The sequence below is a fragment of the Vidua chalybeata genome, assembly GCF_026979565.1.
Source record: "Vidua chalybeata isolate OUT-0048 chromosome W unlocalized genomic scaffold, bVidCha1 merged haplotype SUPER_W_unloc_8, whole genome shotgun sequence".
Lineage (NCBI taxonomy): Eukaryota > Metazoa > Chordata > Aves > Passeriformes > Viduidae > Vidua > Vidua chalybeata.
Window position 1 is genome coordinate 139952 of NW_026530343.1, and position 21311 is coordinate 161262.

General features: G+C 44.3%; 1 protein-coding gene across 2 annotated transcripts in view; it reads right to left on the minus strand.

Annotated features, from left to right (window-relative positions):
* LOC128783021 (5'-AMP-activated protein kinase catalytic subunit alpha-1-like) overlaps nucleotides 1–18531 on the minus strand; it is a 47683-nt gene extending 29152 nt beyond the window's left edge. Inside the window, exon 1 of one of the 2 annotated variants that reach the window (XM_053933596.1) lies at nucleotides 18381–18531. In XM_053933596.1, the coding sequence (XP_053789571.1) occupies nucleotides 18381–18519 (139 nt within the window). In that variant the 5' untranslated portion in view covers nucleotides 18520–18531. Of the gene's footprint in view, nucleotides 1–12510; nucleotides 12529–18380 lie in introns of those variants that run through there. The other variant, XM_053933594.1, reaches the window with a different exon arrangement.
* Nucleotides 18532–21311: the final 2780 nt, after the last annotated feature.

Below are 21311 nucleotides of genomic sequence, written 5' to 3' on the forward strand. Positions count from 1 at the left end.
AGCAGCGCTCAGTGGTGGAGTCACTTCATTCAAGCCACGATAGTCCACAGTTCATCTCCATTCACTGTCAGAATTGTGCACAGGCCAAATGGGACTGTTGAAGGGTGAGTGGATCTTACTAACCACCCCTTGGCTCTCCAGCTCACGGATCATTCTGTGGATGGGGATCACGGCATCTCAATTCGTTCAATACTGCCAGTGGTGGCACCGTCAAGGTGGCATTTGGTACTCGTTGCACTTCCGCCTTCAGGAGTCCTACTGCAGATGGGTTTTCTGATAGTCCAGGCAAGGTGTTTAATTGCATAATGTCTTCTGCCTCTACAGCAGCTATTCCAAAAGCCCACCTGAGTTCCTTTGGGTCTTTGTAATAGCCGTTCCGGAGGAAGTCTATGCCTAGAATGCATGTGGCCTCTGGGCCGGTCACAATAGGATCTTTCTGCTACTCCTTCCCAGTCAGGCTCACCTCGGCTTCCAACAGGGTCAGTTGCTGCGATCGCTCCATTACCCCAGCAATGGAAACAGGTTCTGCCCCTACATGTCCTGATGACATTAGGGTACACTGTGAACCAGTATCAACTAACGCTTCATATTTTTGTGGCTCTGATGTGCTAGGCCATCAGATCCTCACCACCTAAAATACATGGTTTTCCTGTGCCTCTTCCTGGCTAGAGGCAGGGCCCCTCTAGCCCTGGTTATAATTTTCTTCCTGAGCATGCATACTAGAGGTTCCTTCAAGGGGATCTGACAGATCATACCCAGCAGCTCAGTCATGGGAGGATGAGGCTACCTTCACTTTAGTGGAACTCACTTGGTTAGTGTTTCTCTCCTTGAGTTGAAGCACCCGTGCTGCCAGGACAGAAGTGAGTTTCCCATCCCACCTTTCCATGTCTTCCTCATGGTCATGCAGGAAGAACCACAGGTCAGCTCGTGGGGTGTACCCTCTCTGTCTAGATGGGGGACATTGGGCTCTGACTTTGGGGCCTGTGACTCACATTAGTGTGATATGGGAACTGTTCCTCCTCACCTCCTCCTTCACCACCTCCCTCATCTCTTTGAGGTCCTTAATCACAGCAGACACATGTGCCTACATCAGGCTATTGATCATACTCTTGTAATTTCTAAGCTTGTTGGCGACAGAACCCACTGACTCTCGGTTGGTATCGGCATTAATCATTGCAATCAAGGTGGTGTATTGAGATGGCCCTAGATTTGCCAGATTCCACAACATTTGCCCTGTGCACCTGACCTTGTTGGGGTCATCATGTCATTGATGCCTCTCAAAGAGTACTTCCAATACTGCCACTTCTTTCAGCTGTTGGGTCCCTTCCTCAAGGCTCTTCCAGTGCATTCTATGATGGTACTCCTGCATTCTCTCTCTGTGGACAAACTTCTCTCTTGCAGTCATTAAAAGCCACTTTCAGAGGGAAAGGGGCCCTGGGTCTCTTATGAAAACCTGATTCATATCTGAGGCCTGGGTCAAGGGTGCCAAATTCCTTGCCTCACCACCATCCACTTGCATGCCTGTACCAGGTTGTATAAGCCTCATGCCCCCATCATACAATGTCTTGTGCAGATTACGGAGACTTTCATATGTCAGGGACTCAGTGATGATCTCAACCGTTGGCTCCCCTGCGGTTTGTGAGGGCCCTCCTTTCTTATCCTTATTATCTGGGTGCTCTGATTTCATCTTAGACTTCCTTATTTCCACAGGGGGCGACTGCTGCTGGCTGTGACTGCCCTTGCAGTTTAGCTGGAACCTGGACAGTTGTAATGTCTGTGGGTTCCACTGCTGCACCATTAGGCTCTCCCTCTTCAAGGCAGGGGGAGGGTTTCTCACCAGCTGGGGAAATGTACTTCTTCAGCTTTTGGCCCATCTTGCTTATCTCCTTCACCAGAGCCCCAGTCTGGGTGGTTTATTTCTGAGGTGAGCTGCAGGGCAGGGTCAGGCAGTGGGGCAGCATTCCTAGTCTCTGGGGCAGTGTCAGGCTCTGTGGCAGCATCCCTGGTTTCTAGGGCCATGTCAGGTTCAGGGGCAGCATCCCTATTCTCTGGGGTAGGTATCAGGGTGGTTATCCAAGTCAATTTTCCCTTATCTCTGAATGCTAAAATGAACAGGCTTAACAGGCAACAAGAACCATTGTACTGAAACATAAACTTTAAGGAATTTAGAGAGTTTAGAGGAGTTAAGCTTTTAGTTAGAGATAAGCCTTACTAGAGTTAATTAAAATAAATGAGTAGGCCTTGATGAAGTTGAGAGTTAGTAGTTAATTAATAATTGATTGCTTGTCAACACAATGTTTAGTTAGCTGGGTTTATAATGAAGAATATAGAAACTGACAAATAGCTTTTAAGAACATAAGACAATTGTGGGCCTCCTCTGTTCTGAAACCAATTGAAGACAGGGAATGGGAGTTCTACCAAGAGTTCATTTGTCATATTTGCATTGAAAAGGTAGAAAGGTCAGAATGAGGAAGACTTCATTTACTTCCTTATTTTGGGACCCCTCCCCATGAAAGGGACCACCAACCCATTTCAAGGAACAAACTACACATGCTTAATAGCTTTTGAAATGATTAGCATACGAAGCGAAGAATGGGCTGTACCAAAATTATGAATATGTATTTGCATTTTGGGTATTCAATACTTAGATAAAAGGACTCTGTAATCATCTGAAAGGTGCAGTGTGTATTTGGGAGTTATCCCGCACGCTGCCCGGCGTCACAATAAACATACACTTTCTAACTTTAAACTGTTAAAGAGTTTTTGTCCGTCACAGTTGGATATCGGTACTAGATCAATATCCATATTTCTTTAACAAATCAGTATGATAACATTGGCATTGAGAGTGGATCTGAACCCTTCAAAAACTGATGGGGCAGACCCAAAGAGATGGTTAAAGGGTTGGGAAAAAATTTCCCCTGGTGTCATTTCTTTGCAGTAGGTACCATTATTAAAGTAACCCCAAAAACATACAGTTAGTGTATAATAGCTCTGAATCCATGTGCCTGCTTTCCAGAGGAAGTTAAAGATCCATGAATTCCTCACCTTATTCACCCATAAAACAAACCAGATAACAGCCACAGTAGCCTTGGTTATAGTACCCATGTTTAGATAAGGGCCTGCAAATGGGAGAAATATAGCCATGACCACGTGCCACCCAAACCAGGGTAAACTAGACCACATGGCGACACCTAATGAGATTTCTATATCCAGCACACAAAAATTAGGTTACTCAAGAACTGTTATTCCTTTTTCACCCTTTTTCTCTAGATGCCCTTGTGCCCCACGTTGGGTGGCAAAATCTGTCTCATTTTGAAAAGACAGGTGTTTGTTAAGGAAGGCAGGAACCTCTCTTGAAATGGAAAATGTAAACCCCTTCCCTCTGAATTATTATAATTTTTAAATTAAAGGTCTCTCAGGCAAAGATATGGGAATAGAAATAACAGTTCTTTACTAGGAAATAAAAATAAAAATAAAAATAAAAATAAAAATAAAAATAAAAATGCAGTAATACAAAACAACACTGACAGAGACAAAATATGACCTGACACCTAATGCGGCCTGGGCTCGGGGTCCATCCGACCCCGGCTGCCACTGCCGTAGGTGTCCCGGATAGTGCTGTGCTGAATAGGCTCAGCCTGTCTGGGTCCCTCGGCTCAGCTCCCAGCCACAGGCAACTTAGTGAGCAACTCTGGAGTAATTTCAGCTCTGTGAGTTCAGCTCTTAGTGATTTCGCTCTGTGCTCGCAAGTACCTTTGGCAGACGCAGGGATAGAGAGAGAGAGAAGGCTGTATGCAGTTCCACAGCGGTGTCCTTTAATTTCAGCTCCTGTGAAGGGATGCAGGGACAGCTCTCCTACCTAACTGGGCAGAGATGGGGGTTAATATAGGGTACTGGGGTGTTGGAAATTGTCCAATAGCCAGGGTTGAGGAGAATACAACCTATAGCCTTACAGAGAGATAACAAGGGTCCGAGGGCAGAAGAGGGGCTACTTTGGTCCAGTCATCATGACTATGCATTTCTTATCTTAGGCGAGTGACTGCTAGGGAGGCCTTGCAGGGCCTCTGCCTGCTACAGACACCCTGTTGGTCAGGGTGTTGGTAGCAGTCTGAATAAATGGTGGCTGCAGTGATCCTGTAGAAGGGTGCAGTTTTCCTCTGAAGGTCTAATGGTGGTGTAGATGGGCCTGGTCTTCCTCTGGGAATCCAGTGGAAAAGAAAGCTGCTCCTCTGGGAATCCAGTGGAAAAAGGCTGTGTCTGGTGTTCCAAATCTCAGATTATATTCAGGTAGGAGTGCTTGGCTCCTCCCCCTGGGCGGAGAATCTCACAATGGGATGATGTAATTTTATTAGTCATGCAGTGAGACTCAATGGCCCATTAACAGAACATATCTCCCTGGAGGGATGGTTGGTTGTGGAAGAGATAAAGAAAACTGCCCCACTTGGTTTTAAGAGTGAGCCAATTAACAGAAGATAACTGTCCCACCTCTAACAGATGGCAATAGAATACACAGCCCCCACCACATCTTGCATTTGCAACCTAAGACAGATGAAGTACTTCAAAATATCTGGTATCACCAAAACAGCAGACACTAACTGGCAACAGACTGCTGACTACTTTTGAATTTGGCCTAAAGACAACTGAAAGCAAGACCTCAGATAACATCATGTAGAAAAGAAGCCAGTGTTATATTTATGAAAGCTACTTTGTATAACCTCTTGACAGAAATTACCTAAGAAGCCTCAGAAATAAGAAGCAATCAAAATATATTTATATTAGTCACCCTAAGCCTCACTGAGCTATCAGTCCTTCAAAAGAATCACTGTAAAAAGCTCCCTTTACAGATCTAACATTTCCTTCTATTTCTTTATTCTTTGATAATGCCAATTGCCCTCATGCTTCACCATGGCTATGCATAACATGAAGATTTCCAAGACAGTCTCAAAGCAGCAATGACTCGTTTGAACTGTTCAAGTGCAGGAGCAAAAGTGTCTAAACTTAATTCACCTGGCCTTCAACTGGAATAGAAAACAGATCACGAGGACATTCAGAGTAAATATGACATTGTTATGAAATGCAGGTACTAGTCATGAAGGCTGTAGAAAAAAAGCTGAACAAGCATATGCTGTGTTTAATGAGGCATTTCTGTCATATGCCAAATGGCCACCCCAAGGCTTAGAGGAAGGTAGTCATTAGAAATATGAGCTAAACATTTTCATTAATATTTACCAAAAAAATAGTTAATGCTGTGATGCTGTGCAAAGGCCTATTGCTGCACAACATCATTAGATAGCAAACTGATCTTCATTGTCCATTCTCACATCTCTTATCACTGCCTTAATCAGGAAGACCAATTTACATGTTTTGCAGGCAATACAGACCAGGGGTTTGAACCTACAGCCTCAAACAAATTCTGAATATTTACAAAGTTAATTTGTACCCTCATTTTCTCAGTACAAATCACTGAAAGTCTAACTATTTAAAAAAATCTGAAAGTTTGCATTTGCCTGCAGCAGGAATCATCAGTTTTTTTAACACATAACTGATTTTGGTCCAGTACTCTTTTATGCCACAGCTTTTTACTTCTGTGGTGTTTTAGCTTTGCCTGGATATTGGCTACAAACAGCTTTCTTCTCCATGACTGCCCATCTGAGGGACAGTCAAATGAGCTAATCCTGTCATTAGTTAACTCAGGCTAGCACAGCCAGATGAAAAGCTGAACTGGTACTGATGTGATGTTTTCCCAGTTATGTGGGAGGGTAAAAGGGTAAATAGCAGAGTGAATTCAAATGACAGCTATCTTAACAGCAGGAGCCCTTTAAGAATTATTAAGCACTGGTTTTCCCACTCATCTTTTGGGGCTGACACCACTGTTAAAACTAAAAACCCACTTTCAAGAAGCCATATGCTACATTACATGAGGTCTCAATAAAATCCTAACTAAATAAAAAAAATTAAATTGTTAGTTTATCCTTTTATTGTCAATTGATGAAACCATATCAATCACCAGAAAAGGAAGATGCTGAAGATTACAGGAAAACAATCACAGATATGGTGTTAAATGAATGTGTGCTCAAGAAGAAAACTAGTGTATCACAAATAAAATATGCCTTTTTTATGAAGTACAGCTAGAGCAAGAAGAAAACAACATAGCACATTATTTAGGGACAAGATAACACAATTTTTTGCTTTCAGTTCCTAAGTAAATTCCCAGACCACTTATGGCAGGCAAGTCAGTATGCAGAATGATGCTGCATTTTACCACAAAGTGATTTCTCCCTCTACTCTTAAAAAGTGATGTTCATACATGTATGTGTGTACTCTTCACACGATTAGTAACTACAAAGCAGCCTAAAAGAAAACCCAACTTAAACCAAATAAAGTAGACAGAGGGGTATTATGAAAATAGAGCAATAACAAAACTGGCAAGTTTGGGGTGTTTTTAAGTGTGTCAATAAGGCAGATTATTAGCCCTTCAAGTTAATTTTATTTGATGAAATATTAACAGGAGTGACATTCAAGAACATGTTAAAATTATAACAGTAGCTCCACCACAACAGTCCTTTTTTGACATCCAATGTAGGCCATGAGGGGGTCGAGATAACAACAGGTTTGTTGGGGATGTGCTAGATCGAATTTGTGGCTGTTATTGCAGTTTAGCTTATAACGGGCAGGCTCCTGTGCTTGCCATGGTGTTTGCTTGCCTATTAGAATCTAGTGCTTGTTAGTGACCACTTTTTGCTTTAATTGCTGCTGTAGTGCTGTGCTGCTCATCACCTTACTCTGCTGTGCCTGGGAGCATTCTGATAACAGTCGTGTCTTGTGCAGTGAGTACAGGTTTCAATCCAGACAGGATGTAGAATCCCAGAAGATAAGGGGCTAATATGTATGTCTCAAACGCCAATAGACAGATGGCGGTGGAGCCAACCAAGGACTGTTGGCAATCTGTGGGAAAGAACAGGATGTGGCTGGAGAAGGAGCCATGCAGAGGTAGGGCAGCACTTTTCTGGGACAAACATTCTTGTAGCTCCTGGAGATAAGCACAACACAGCACATCACAAGCACAGAAATGAGGCTGAGTAGTGAGCATGGACTGTAGGGGGGGACCAAGACCACCCAAGACCCCTAAAACCGACCCATTTCCAGAAAGACTGCATGTGAGAACTAATTTGCATAGAAAGCAACAAACCTGTCTTCAAGTCAGAGAAACCTGTCTGTAAAAAGGTACCCCTACCAAGCCAAGAAATAAATGGGATTATGACATCAGAAATGTTCCACCAACAGCAAAAGTCCGCACCTATGCAAAAAAGTCAACCACTCCAGCCCCACTCCCAACTGCCATCTCAAGGCAAAGCGCTACTTGGAAAATGCCCAAATGCCAGAAATTAAGGTTTGGCAGGTCCCCCAAAATTGCCATCACTGTAGTCTCTTACTGTGAGGGGGAACCAATGCCCCTATGCTCCTTTAACTATAAAGTGGTGGTCTGGGGAGATTTTACATGTGATAGCTCTGGTGAATACTGTAGCTGAGGTTACTGTATTACATAATGATATCACTAATAAAGAAGCCGCATCACAGACCTGTGGATTTAGGGGAATTTAACCCCAGCCCTCTGAGCTAAGTTTACCTTAATAGGAAAAGCCACTCCATTTACCACAACTGTGTTAACTGCCCCAGTTTAAAAAAAATCTATTGTGGGTATTGATATGTTGGCAGGAAAAACAGTTGAAACTTTAAACAGCCGGCTCTGCTTCAGGACTTCTCAACTGGAATTTACGAGTCTTGGGCAGACTGGCAAAGTGAGATCCTGTTGTGCTGCCTGTGCCTGACAAGGTAGTAACTGCAAAACAATATCATATGCCTGGGGAAAAGAGAAAATTACTCCATCCATTCAGGCACTTCAACAAGTGGGAATTGTTAAGGAAACCATGACTGCTTTTAACAATCCTATTTGGCAGCCTGTTAAAAAAACAGATGGCACTCGGAGAATGACTGTAGATAATAGAGAATTGAATAAAGTCGCCCCCCTCCCTTGCAGTTACACTGCCAGACATGGTTACTCTCATGGAAAGAAAAAAAAAAAAAAAAAAAACAAGCAAAAATTTTACAACCCTGGAAGGCGGTAAGAGATCTTGCTAATGCTTTCTGTTCCGTTGCCATTACACATTTATAACCACGTGTATGTAAATGTACTGTTTGTACTCAGGTACATTTAAGGACATTATATAGGCTATGGGCAAAGATAAAATAGGGTTGGTGGGCCTTAAATATGTGGCAGGTCAATTACATTGGCCCCCTGCCCTTGTCAAGAAGGTGGTGATATATATTCTCTGCGGTGGATACAGCATCAGGACAATGTTTTTGCTAAACTGACTAAATATGCTAATGAACATAAAAGAATTAAAGCACTAAAACAACTCGTTCTTCAGTACGGACCTCCTCACCAAATGCAAAGATTGATTGAAAGAACAAATGGAATGTTGAGGAAATAATTTTTAAAAGCTAACCAGTACTAAAACTTTACAACAGTGGTGTTCGCATCTTACTAAATCAGGCTTTCACACAGAATGACAAGGTTGGAAGAGACCTTCAAGATCATCAAGTCCAACCCCTTCCCTAACACCACAACTAAACCATGGCACCGAGTGCCACATCCAGTCTTTTTTTAAACACATCCAGGGATGGTGAGTCCACCACCTCCCCAGGCAGACCATTCCAGTACTTGATCACCCTTTGCATGAAAAACTTTTTCCCCAATATCTAACCTATATTTCCCTTGATGCAGCTTGAGACTGTGACCTCTCGTTCTGTCAGTTGCTGCCTGGAGAAAGAGACCAACCCCCACCTGACTACAACCACCCTTCAGGAAGTTGTAGAGAGTGATAAGGTCACCTCTGAGTCTCCTTTTCTCCAGACTAAACAACCCCAGCTCCCTCAGCTGTTCCTCACAGGACTTGTGCTCCAAGCCCCTCACCAGCCTCATTGCCCTCCTCTGGACGCGCTCAAGCATCTCAATGTCCTTCCTAAACTGAGGGGCCCAGAACTGGACACAGCACTCAAGGTGTGGCCTCACCAGTGCTGAGTATAGGGGGAGAATGACCTCCCTACTCCTGCTGGCCACACCACTCCTGATACAGGCCAGGATGCCATTGGCCTTCTTGGCCACCAGGGCACACTGCTGGCTCATGTTCAGCCAGCTGTTGACCAGTACTCCCAGGTCCCTTTCTGCCTGGGCACTGTCCAGCCACACCATCCTCAGCCTATAATGCTGCAGGGGATTATTGTGGCCAAAATGCAGGACTCGGCACTTGGACTTAATAAACTTCATCTTGTTAGACTCTGCCCATCCATCCAACCATTGCAGGTCTCTCTGCAGAGCCATCCTACCTTCCAACAGATTGACACATGCTCCCAGCTTAGTGTTGTCTGCAAATTTACTAATGAAAGACTCAGTAACCTCATCCATGTCATCAATAAAAATATTGAACAGAACTGGCCCCAGCACAGACCCCTGAGGGACACCACTGGTGACTGGCTGCCAGCTGGATGCAGCACCATTCAGCACCACTCTCTGGGCCTGGCCATCCAGCCAGTTCTTAACCCAGCAAAGAGTGCTCCTGTCCAAGCCATGGGCTGCCAGCTTTTCCAGGAGTATGCTGTGGGAGACAGTGTCAAAGGCCTTGCTGAAGTCCAAATAGATATCATCCACAGCCTTTCCTGCATCCACCAGGTGGGTCACCTGGTCACAAAAGGAGACCAGGTTGGTCAAACACAACCTACCCCTCCTAAACCCATGCTGGCTGGGTCTGATACCCTGGCCATCCTGTAGATGCTGCATGATGACACTCAGTATAAATTGCTCCATTATCTTGCCAGGTACTGAGGTCAGGTTGACTGGTCTATAATTTCCAGGATCCTCCTTCCTACCGTTTTTGTGAATGGGTGTCACATTGGCCAGCTTCCAGTCATCTGGAACCCTGCCAAGACTGTTGGTAAATGATGGGAGAGTGGCTTCACAAGCTCATCTGCCAGCTCTCTCATCACCCTGGGATGGATCCCATCTGGTCCCATAGATTTATGAATATCCAAGCATCTCAGAAGTTCTCTAACTGCCTCCTCTTGGATAATGGGGGGACCATTCTGCTCTTTGGCACCATCAACCAACCCAAGAGAACACTTGTCCTGGGGACAAGCTGTCTTCCCACTAAAGACTGAGGCAAAGAAGGCATTAAGCACTTCTGCCTTCTCCTCATCTGTAGTTACTAAGTTCCCTCCCTCATCCAGTAAAGAGCAAAGGTTGGTCCTACTCTTCCTTTTACCATTAATATATTTGTAAAAACATTTTTATTATCCTTTACAGAAGTTGTCATTTTAAGGTCAAACTGAGCTTTGGCCTCCCTAATTTTTTTCCTACATGCTCTAGCATCCCCCTTAAATAGTTCCTGAGAGGCCTGACCCTCCTTCCAAAGATGATACATCCTCCTTTTATTCTTAAGTTCCTTCAAAACCTCCTTGCCCATTCAAGCTGGACATTTACCTCATTGACTTGTCTTTCGGCACACAGGGACAGTCTGTTCCTGTGCCCTCACGATCTCTGTTTTGAAGCATGCCAACCTTTCCTAAACTCCTTTGTTTTTAAGGGCTGCTTCCCAAGGAAGTCTCTGAATAAGTTTCCTAAGTAGGCCAAAGTCTGCCCACCGGAAGTCCAATGTAAGAGTCTTATTGGTGTTCCTCCTCGTTTCACCAAATATCGAGAACTCTATAATTTCATGATCACTCTGCCCCAAGTGGCCTCCAACCACTACATCTCCCACCAGCCCATCTCTATCTGAAAACAGCAGGTCTAACATAGTCCCTCCCCTGGTGGGCCCACCAACCAGCTGCGACAAAAAGTTGTCCTCCATACACTCTAAAAATTTCCTGGGCTGCCTCTTTTCTGCTGTATTAAGTTCCCAGCAGATGTCTGGCAGGTTGAAGTCACCTACAAGAACAAGGGCTGATAATCCTGAAACAGTATCTAGCTGCTTGTAGAATAAGTTGTCTACCTCTTCTTCCTGTTTGGGTGGACGATAACAGACTCCCAGCAGGATATCAGCCTCGTTGGCCTTCCCCTTAATTCTTACCCATAGGCATTCAACTCCATCTTCAAGTTTCAATATCTATGGCATCAAAGCCTCCTTAATATAAAAGGTCACCCCTCCACCTCTTCTCCCTTTCCTGTCTCTTCTGAAGAGCTTGTAGCCATCCAGTGCAGTGCTCCAACTATGTGAGTCATCCCACCACGTTTCTGTGATGGTGACTACATCATAGTTCTGCTGTTGCACCATGGCCTCCAGCTCTTTGTCCTAGGTTGACTGTATGATGCTTTTATCCCCAATCGTCTGTTCTGTTTATGCTGAATAAGTTTTGCACCTTTAAGACTTGTTCCAGGAGTGAAGGGGGTGAGAAGAAGCACGGAGTTTGTTTTCAGAAACTGCACTCACTCCTCCACATTCCTTCTCCTGGACTGTGTTGTCTGCGGATGGACAGACAGCGAGACAGAGCTCTCCTTTGCTTTTTAGCTAGTTTTAGCTAGCTGAGGCAAAGAAGTTCCCTGGACTGTGGCTTTTCCTTTTCTTTGGACCTGCTCAAACCTGCTCTGGACTGAACACCCAAAAGAGCAGCGGCAGCTTGCACCTGTGGCCCAGCAGGCCGGGCCTGGGCTGCGGCATTTCCAGCGCAGGAGGGACTAATAAGAGACTGAGTGAGCCAAGCTGCAGCCCAGGGGAGGGGACTTTTCCTTAGGTTGTATCTCTTTTGGAGCAGCAAGAAGTTTTATTGTTTAATATTGTTTAGGTTTTCTTGCTTAATAAACAGTTTTTTCCACTTTTCTCCAAGGAGGTATTTTTTCCCGAACCGGCTGGGGGGAGGGGCCAATTGAATCAGCCTTTTAGAGGAACCCCTTTGGCGAAATGAAGGAATGCAAGACTCCGAGAGGAACTTTCACCAAAAGGGAAGCAGCTCCAGTGGCCCATAACCGAACTGCCATATATGATGATGATGATATTTTCAATCCCCTCGAAGGAACTGAGATAGAGTGAAAATTTGACAGGGTAGAAATCCATTTGGATTTAAGTGAAATGTGCCACTTTGAGCTTGCTAACATAAGTAAAATATGTTGTTTTGTCCAGTAACTGCAGCACTAGCAAAACTGCTCCAGCTAAGGAAAAAGAATGTAAATTTCTAAGCTAAAGAAATAAAATATAAGAAAGACTCCTCAGACTTTGAAACAGACAGCACAGAACGACCCAGGAGTTCTTTTTGTACTTTCTAACAAAAACTCAGTACAAGTGTAACTAGCTGTAAGTGTAACACGAAATTAACAGAATGAATATGTATGAACCTATTGTAAAATTCTATGAATATGTAAATTAGTAAAAGTAATAAAAAAGGATCGAGAGTTCTCAGGAGCACGCGTGCCCTTTAAAGAGAAATTCCTGCGTGCGCCCAGCGCTATAATAAAAAACATACCATTCCCTACAAATCTTTATTAGAATTGTAAGGTCTTGATTTGTCACCACAATTCATTATGGCGAGCCAGGGAGGAGAGTTTCTGTCCTCGCAGGGGCAGAGGGGAGAACGGACTTCCTTGGCACACCCCGGGGAATTTCCCTAGAGGGAGCTCCGCTCTAGCTCAGCTTGCCACCTGCAGAAACAAAGACCTGCTAGTGTGCAGATAAACAGTATGTATCGAAAGAGCCCTGGGAGGAAAGAGAGACAGGACTGCTGGTCAGTCACTCAGAGACGTCTGAGTACACAGCCTTGTTCCTGTGCCTGCAGGCAGCCCAGCCGATAGGGCAGCTGGTCTAGAGACGGGTTCACTGTTCCAATAGAGCAGCCGCTAGCAACTCTAGGGGTGAGGCGAGTGAACCCGAAGTTTGTGTGCTTGTAGTGTCCGGACATTGTGTAGTTAATGTGTTTGTAATTGTGTGAGTGCGTAGTGTATAAAGGGAGTGAACAAGCGAACGAGTGAGTGTACCCGCAGCGCGGGGGAGGAAAGAAGTTCTACTCACATCTGAAGCTACCGAGTGAGGCCTGAGGCACCGGCTGAGATAAGCTGTGGGGGCAGAGAGTGCCCTGCGGAGAAGTGGAACAAGTAGAGAAACATAGGTGAAGATGTTTGCTGTGTTTAAAAGTGGTGATTTGTGTAGACTCTGCACATTTTAACCGTAGCTAGACAAACTGGGGGGAGAGTTCCTCTGCCCCAGTAGTTCGGACTTGATTCCTAGAATTTTACTGTGTGCTGTTATTCTGATTGTGTCCAGAGTGTGTAGGGACCAGAAGAAGCTGATGTAGATAGGTGCTGAAGTGCTGTATGCTGTGTTGTGTTGAGAAAAGTGGGCACTTTAAAAGATACCTGTTGGGGAAGATGAAATAGCAAGGCCCTATAAATATGATGGCCTGGCAAAAGAATCAGAGAATACAGATATCGAGATGAAAACAAGGTTTGAAATACCAAACCTTAATCACTGAGCATCTCGAAAACAATAATATAGCCAAGCTGAAAGCAATCCCCCGTTCTGATGATCTAAAAGGTCAAATGGAATGTTCTGTATCACCCCCCAATGTATGGTTCATCCCATACCTGTAACCCTCCCCTGAAGTATCAGGTATCTGTAACCCCATTGGCCCAAGTCCTGTCCCAGCCCACCTTGAAGCCCCCTGATAAGGTGTGGCCGAGGGACTGGACGCTCTCTCTTGGACCTTCCTTCTGGGACGCCCACCTGGCACCCTCTCTCTCTCTCTCCCTCTCTCCCCCCGCTCTCCCTGGGCCTGCCACGAGTTGCGGCTAGCAACTCCAAGCAGGGCCCTTCATCCTTTACAATAAACCATATGCTCTAAAGACCGGGCTTCAGAGATCCCTCATCACCACACATCCAAACCGTCCTGGAGCCCAGTAGTCCCCGCAGATACCACCTTTCCGAGTGAGTTTGTGTAGTTCTTCCCCCACATTGTGGTAATTTGATTCTCAGAATTGTATGGTTGTGTTTGTAGAGATTTTAAGATTTTGTTTACAACAAGTGTAGCATTTTATGCAGAAGAGCTACAGTATAGTGATTTATGTTTAACTGTGGTAAAACAAATTAGAGGAATTCCAGGAATTCCTCCCCCCCACAACAACTTAAGCCTTGACTCTCGTGAATTTGAGATAAGGAAGGGGGTTCTGTGTCTGTAGGCATATCTTTAATTAGATTGTGCAAGAAGAGAACTAGAAAAGACTGAGATTTTGTGAAAGAGAGTTTAAATAAGGGAGAAAGGCCAAAGTGATAGACAGAATAGCCTGCAGGCAATTCCCAGATGTTTTTAGTGCACTGAGAAGCTAGCACCTTTCATGAGTAATATTGCAATGCAGAGTTTGTGAGAGGGGCTGGTATTGCTGTTCTATGCCCCAAGTGTAAATTGAAGGTTCCTGATCAAGCAGATTCAGAACCCGAGATCTTAAAGCTTATGTGTGGAAGATCGCATCTGATACCTACCACCTAGAAGCCTGTGTCTGAAAAAAACTAAGAAAAGACTGTGAGGCTTAAGTGAAAATGAAATAGTATAAGGAATGAGAACTAACCAAAGCAAAGAGGTTCCCGAACTAACCCCTCTGGCGGGGAGCTCACTGAGAGAAAGCCACCAGTAGGAGCAGCTCAGAAAATAAAAATACTTATAATACCTTATTGCAATCAATGCTGTTTTAAGATGGGAAAGCAAATAAGGTGAAGTCTTGTATGCTAATATGTTTTTCACCTTAAAGAATTACCCAAAATAGCAGAGTAACTGTGGGTTCAGAGTTCCCTCTGACCCACTAGTGTTAGCTCTTGAAAAAGAAAATAGAACAAAGAGAAAACAAATCAAATGTGTTATTCAGTATGCCATATAAGGCAGTGATGTATGAAATCAAACAAAGCTTATCATCCTGAAACACAATAACATACATGATTTGTAAAAGGCTCCTCCTAAAGTAACGGAAGATAAAGAGGACCTCCCCAAAAAGAAAGAGGACTCAGGCTCCACAAGTATACCCACTCAAACCCATCCCCCTCCTGGCAGTCAAATGTCATCCAGAACTAAGAAGTAACAAACCCCTCTGCGAGAAGCGGTAAGACCAGGAGAAAAGAAAATAGAATTTTAGTTGATACAGGGACCATATATTCAGTTTTAAATAAAGACTTAGTACCTGTAGAGAATAATTATGTTGTAGTATAGAGAACAACTGACCAGTCTAAGAAGGCATACTTTTGCAAACCTTTAAAGTAACAATGGGGTATTTACAAGTTTTTGTATATACCCAACTCACTAAACATTCTAAAATGAGGAAGTTACTCTAGAAGTAAATGATCAAAGGTACATAGAGGTGTTAAGTTTAACATTAACAGCCATTGAGAATAAAGAAAAATTAGCGAAGAGATATTAAGTCAAGTATTCTCTGGAATATGGGCCTCTGATGTACCAAGGAAGGTGAAAAATGCCTCCCCCATAGTAATTAAGCTTAAAGAAGGAGCATAACCAGTAAGAATTAAGTAGTATTCCCTGAAAAAAGAAGACAGGGAAAGAATCAGACCAATAATTGAAAATTTTCTGCACTTAGGGTTATTAAAGGAATACCAATCTGATTTCAATACTCCCACTCTACCTGTTCAGAAACCTAATAGGTCATATCAGATAGTACAAGATTTGAGGGCTGTCAATAAGATAACAGAAGATTTATACCCTGTAGTAGCAAATCCATACACTCTACTAACTTGTTTAACACCTGAACTAACCTAGTTTACTGTTTTAGATCTGAAAGATGGCTTCTTTTACCTCCCTATCCACAAAGCCAGCCAGAATTTTTTGCATTTGAATGGGAAAGCCCTAAAAGCAGACGTAAAACCCAGCTCACATGGTCAATGTTACACCAAGGCTTCAAAAATTCCCCCACTCTGATTGAGGAACAACTTGCAAAAGATCTAGAGTCCTGAGAAGCTCCACAAGAAGAAAGAAGGCTACTGCAATATGTGGATGATCTTCTAGTAGCCACTCGGACAAGAGAAACATGTGTAGCCTAGATGGTAAGCCTTTTAAATTTCCTAAGGCTCCAAAGATACAGAGTATCAAAGAAAAAAGCACAAGTAGTAAAACAGGCCGTAATCTACCTAGAGTATGAAGTCAGTGCTGAGCAATAGACTTTAAGGCAGGCTCGCAAAGAAGCAATATGCCAAACCCCAACACCTCAGACAATAAAGGAACTCCGAACCTTCTTAAGCATAGCAAAGTAGTGACAGCTGTAGATTTATAATTATGGACTACTTGTCAGACCTCTCTATGCTCTTATTGCCAATAGAAATAGAGAACTCCAGTAGACAAAAGAAACCACACGAGCCTTTCACCAGCTAAAGAGTACCCTCATGTCAGCTCCAGCTTTAGGACTTCCAGACGTAAGTAAACCACTCTTTCTATTTTCCCACAAAAAAACAAGGAATTACCCTAGAGATATTAGCTCAGAACTTAGGTCCCTACCAGAAAGCAGTTGCTTATTTTTCCAAGCAACTAGATGCAACGACCAAGAGATAGCCAGGTTGCCTCAGAGCTGTATCAGCAGTCGTGCTGAATATACAAGAAGCACACAAGTTTACCCTAGAACAGAAATTAACTGTACTAGTGTCCCACACTGTGTCCCCAGTACTGGAAGTAAAAGGCAGCCACTAACTCTCACCACAAAGGTTCCTAAAGTACCAAGCCATCATGATACAAGATAATATAGAGAGAGTAGTAACTAACATTGTCAATCCAGCTTCTTTTCTCAGTGAAAATCAAAGAGAAGCAGTACACCACAATTGCCTAGAGACTACTAAAGCTACTTACTCCAGCCATCCAAACTTAAAGGACACTCCTTTAGACAATGCAGAGACATAGTTCACTGACAAAAGTAGCTACGTTACCAGTAGAAAGTGACATGCTAGATATACAGTCACTACCTGCAAAGAGGTAATAAAATCTGCAGCCTTACCAACAGGCACCTCTGCGCAGAAGGCCAAAATTATTGCACCGCCCCATGCCTTAGAAATGGCAAAAAGAAAAAGAATAAACATTTATACAGACTCTAGATATGCATTCAGAGTTGTGCATGCACATAGAACTGTCTAGAAAGAGAAAAGAGACTGCTGACCTCACAAGGAAAGAACATCAAACATGCACAAGAGATAATCCAGCTACTAGAAGTATACATATTAAAGCACACCAGAGAGTGAGCTCAGAATTAAGAAAAAGAAATTAGCTAGTAGATAAAAAGACAAAAAAACCCAGCAAAAAGTGAGGTAATTATAGACAATTTTCCCTTAAAAGTAAGCCAGAATATAATAAAAATACTAATCAAAAGAGACATATAACCAAGAAGAGTGGGCTACCATTGAAGGGGAGCTAGTAATCCCTCCCCATTTGTGTAGTCACTAGTAAGGAAAGAACACCAGAAAATACACTGAAGCCTAACTACTTAAAAGCTTTTATAAAGCATAGCTCCTTTCCCAGAATAACCAAGGCTACCAGTGTTACAAAGTGCATCAAAATGAAGTGTTGACTTCTAAGTAGTAGTTTCCACAGGCTTTTTATAACACATATCTAATTTAAAAAAACATTACCAAAAATTTATATAGCACTATCACTCAAGTGAACTGACAGTGTGATTCTTGCCTCCAGACTAACCCCAAGAATACCCCCAGACAAAACCTACGATTACTTCCCATTAAAAGTCCCTACCCCTGAGAAGTTAGCTAATACAACTCCCCTTTCCTGAAAGACGTTCACAGCATACCAGACGATATTTCCACACCACCACACCCAGTCGACATCATTCAGAACGTAGACCCGGCCACCACCCTGTAGCCACCGCATCTGGGGGCGAGGCTCCAGTTTACAGCCCGTGAAACGTTTTCTCGCGGTCGCCCCGAAAACACGTCAGCTCTACATCGCTCTCCCCAACCCCTTTCCCACCATCCCCGTTGGCCCCCGGTGCTAGGGCGGCCACATTTCAGTGACACACCAGGCTTGGCAGGTATGGCTGGGCACTGCCCTCGACGAAACTCAGACCCCATCCCCAACACTCTGAGCAGGAAACAGAGCGGGACCAAGCCCGAACTAAGGCGGCAGTCCAGCCCCAAACCGCCCCATAGGCCCGATCAGGCCTCAACGGTCACCTGACTCCAGCCCAAGAGGACCGGCCACCGTCAGTCGACTGTAGGCGGCCGTGTCCCTCAGCCGGCAATGGAGACTCCGTTGCTCAGCCCAACATACCCGCCCAGCGCACTACCCCCCGCAGCCCGACTGGACCATGCCACTCCGTGGAGCAGGCGAGAGCCCCACTCCCTGCCACTCACCTTTGACTTTGCCGAAGGTACCGACGCCGAGCGTGTCGCCCAGGATATAGTGCCCAATCTTCACCCGGCCGTGCTCGTGCTTCTGTTTATCCGCCGCCGCTGCCGCCGCCATCTTGAGCCTAGGGCTGAGCCTGCTCATAGACCGCGCCCGTGACGCAGTACTAGCGGGGGAGGAGCAAAGAAATAACACTCATCAACCCAATCTCGAAGTGATCTCAGCACTTATTACTTTCCTGCCCTCCCCGGGGACAAATCCTTGCTGTTGGGTGGGGGAGGGCTGGATCGGCTCAGTGACCCTAAGGGGCGAGGCTTCTGCGGGTGGGCCCTGCCGGTAGGGCATTACAGCGGGATGGAAAGAACAGCCCCCGGAAACTGTGGGACGGAGTGAGAGGGCCGGGGTGTTTTTATGCCACCTTCCCTGGGAAATACTGGAAATTCGCACAGATTTCGGGACCGGGAGGGAAGGCGGGCGCAGAGTGCTTCTCAGCGGCGGTGGCGGTTCCCCTCAGCGCTGGCGTGGTGCGAGGAGCTGACCTGGGCCCACCGGCATCAGAAGTGGAACCGCCTGGAAGCTTAAGCTCCCTCGTGTTGCTGACTAGCACCGCAATCGCCCGAGAGGCCTGTGCCTGCAGGCAGCAGGAAGTTAGGGCTAAGCGCTCCCCACAATACGGGTTGTCCTTCCTGATGCTAAAGTGAGATGTGTCGAACATAGACATACTTTGAATTGAGAAACTGTGACAGCACAATGAGATTGCTAGACTGTCTGCATTGTCACAGCCACGGGGTGCTGTGCCATGTGCTGCTGCACACTTCAAGGCCTACCTGTGGAGAGCATACAGCAGGTCTCGCTGGGGTGGTGGCTTGTATTGATTTGCACGGCCTGGTTTTTGGTAGCGGGGGACCACAAAGATGCCTCCCGTGAAAAGCTGCTGGAAGCTTCCCACCATGTCCAACAGAGCCAATGGCTGATTGCTCTGAAGATGGACATGCTACTGGCCAAAGCTGGGCCAATGAGAGAGGCTGGTAATGCCTCTGTAACTCTGTGATGACATATTTAAGAATGTGAAAAATGCATATTTTATGATTGGCTTTTCGCAAATGTTACAATGAATATTATATGTGTAATGTTGGAAAGTCATGCTATATTAATTCTCTCAAGTAGTGTGTTAAATGTATTTTTAGGTTATAACACAATGTTAAAATAGAAACTATACTATGTAAGATACTTTTTAACCAGCTCAAGAAAGAGATGAAATAATCAAGAAATTCTTCGCACAGAGATGGCAGTGGCAGGGCCCATAAAGAGTTACCGCCTCCTTATCGGAAAAGACAAACATTCTTCCACCTTCTCTCTGTCTTTATGGAATCACCAGGATTAAGGAGAAGAAGTTGACAAAAACCAGAAAAGCTCTTAATTTGCAAGGAATTTATGCATCATGTATGAGATCTATGAATATGCAACAGGCTATTGCTTTTAAGGTTATTCCTTTGTTCACAAGGCATGCTTATCGGGCTTAAGTGCCCGAGAGCATCTGAACGTCCGTAATTCTTTGCTTTTTATTGTCTTGTAATTGTCCTAACTCTGACTTTTTATTACTCTAATTGTATTACTATTTTTATAACCATTTTATTATTATTAAACTTTAAAAATTTTAAAAACCAAGTGATTGGCGTTTTTCACAATTATGGTAGCAGAGGATGGTTTCTAACACCTCTCTGCCGGTGCCTTAGGAGAGTCAGAGTGAGGGAGACGTGTCCTGCCCTGTTAGGCAGCCTCACTGTGCTCCCCTGGTGTGACTGACAGACGCAGGTTACTATCCGATGGCCAAAAGGGAGACAATAAAACAAAGAAAAAGGAAGGGATTCCCTAAAACCCCGGTAATTAGCCCCTAAGATGAAAGTGTACACAAAGAACAAAGACCCAAGGACAAAGGATAGGTAAGTATTTGTTGGGACGGGGCAGATAAAGGGGGAATGAATGTGTGTGAATGAGAAGCGGGCTAGTTATCCCAGACCTGCTAAGCGAGAGCGGCAGTCTCCCATGCTGCGTTTCCGTCTTTTTCGCGAGAAAACCGGCCAGTAAAGAGACGAAGCGAGTGATAAAAGAGTGAGAGAACCCCCCCTGAGACTGGGTCTCAGAGAAAGAGTGAGACCCCTTGGAGGGGGGGGGGGGAAATAAAAAGTAATTAATTGAGAAGAAAAAAAAATATAATAAAAAGTAAAAAGAAGGTTTTCTTGACATAATCTGTTGGGGAAGAATAAAAGGTAAAATGTGTGGGAGGAGCCCCTAAAAATTCTGCTGGATTGAAGGATAAGAATGCCCAAGAACATCCAGGATTAAACCTGCTAGGTTGAAGGATTAATATTCCAAGAGCATGCAGGGTTGATTCAAACCTGCTGGGTTAAGGGATTAACATTCCAAGAGCACCCAGAATTAAGTTTTGCTGGGTTGAGATATTAATATTTGAGAGCACCCAGAACTGAATAAAAATTTTACCAGTTTGAAGATAAATCTGAGAGGATCTAGAGTTGGGAACAACACAGCTAGATTGAGGGGTATCCAAGAACACCAGGACTAACCAGGGACACCTAAAAGTGTAATAAGTGTGTTGAAAAATAAAAGGTACCTTGTTTTTGTGGTTGTTTTTTTTTGTGTGAGAGTAAGTGAAAAATAAAGTTAAGTGAATGTGGACGAATGAAAGTATAGGTATGCATCCTGCCCTGTTTTCCTTTTATCTGTGACTTATATTAGAACACTCAGAATTAAAGAAGTTCAATCAAATATTGCTTCCATTGATGACCATGATATTGTCTAAAGGAGGAGGCAAGATAGCCTCCTACAAGTACATTGGAATATAATACCTTGTTACAACTTATGTTATTTAAGTGAGACCAGAAGAAACTACCCCAGCAGTCCTTCTAGTTGTAATT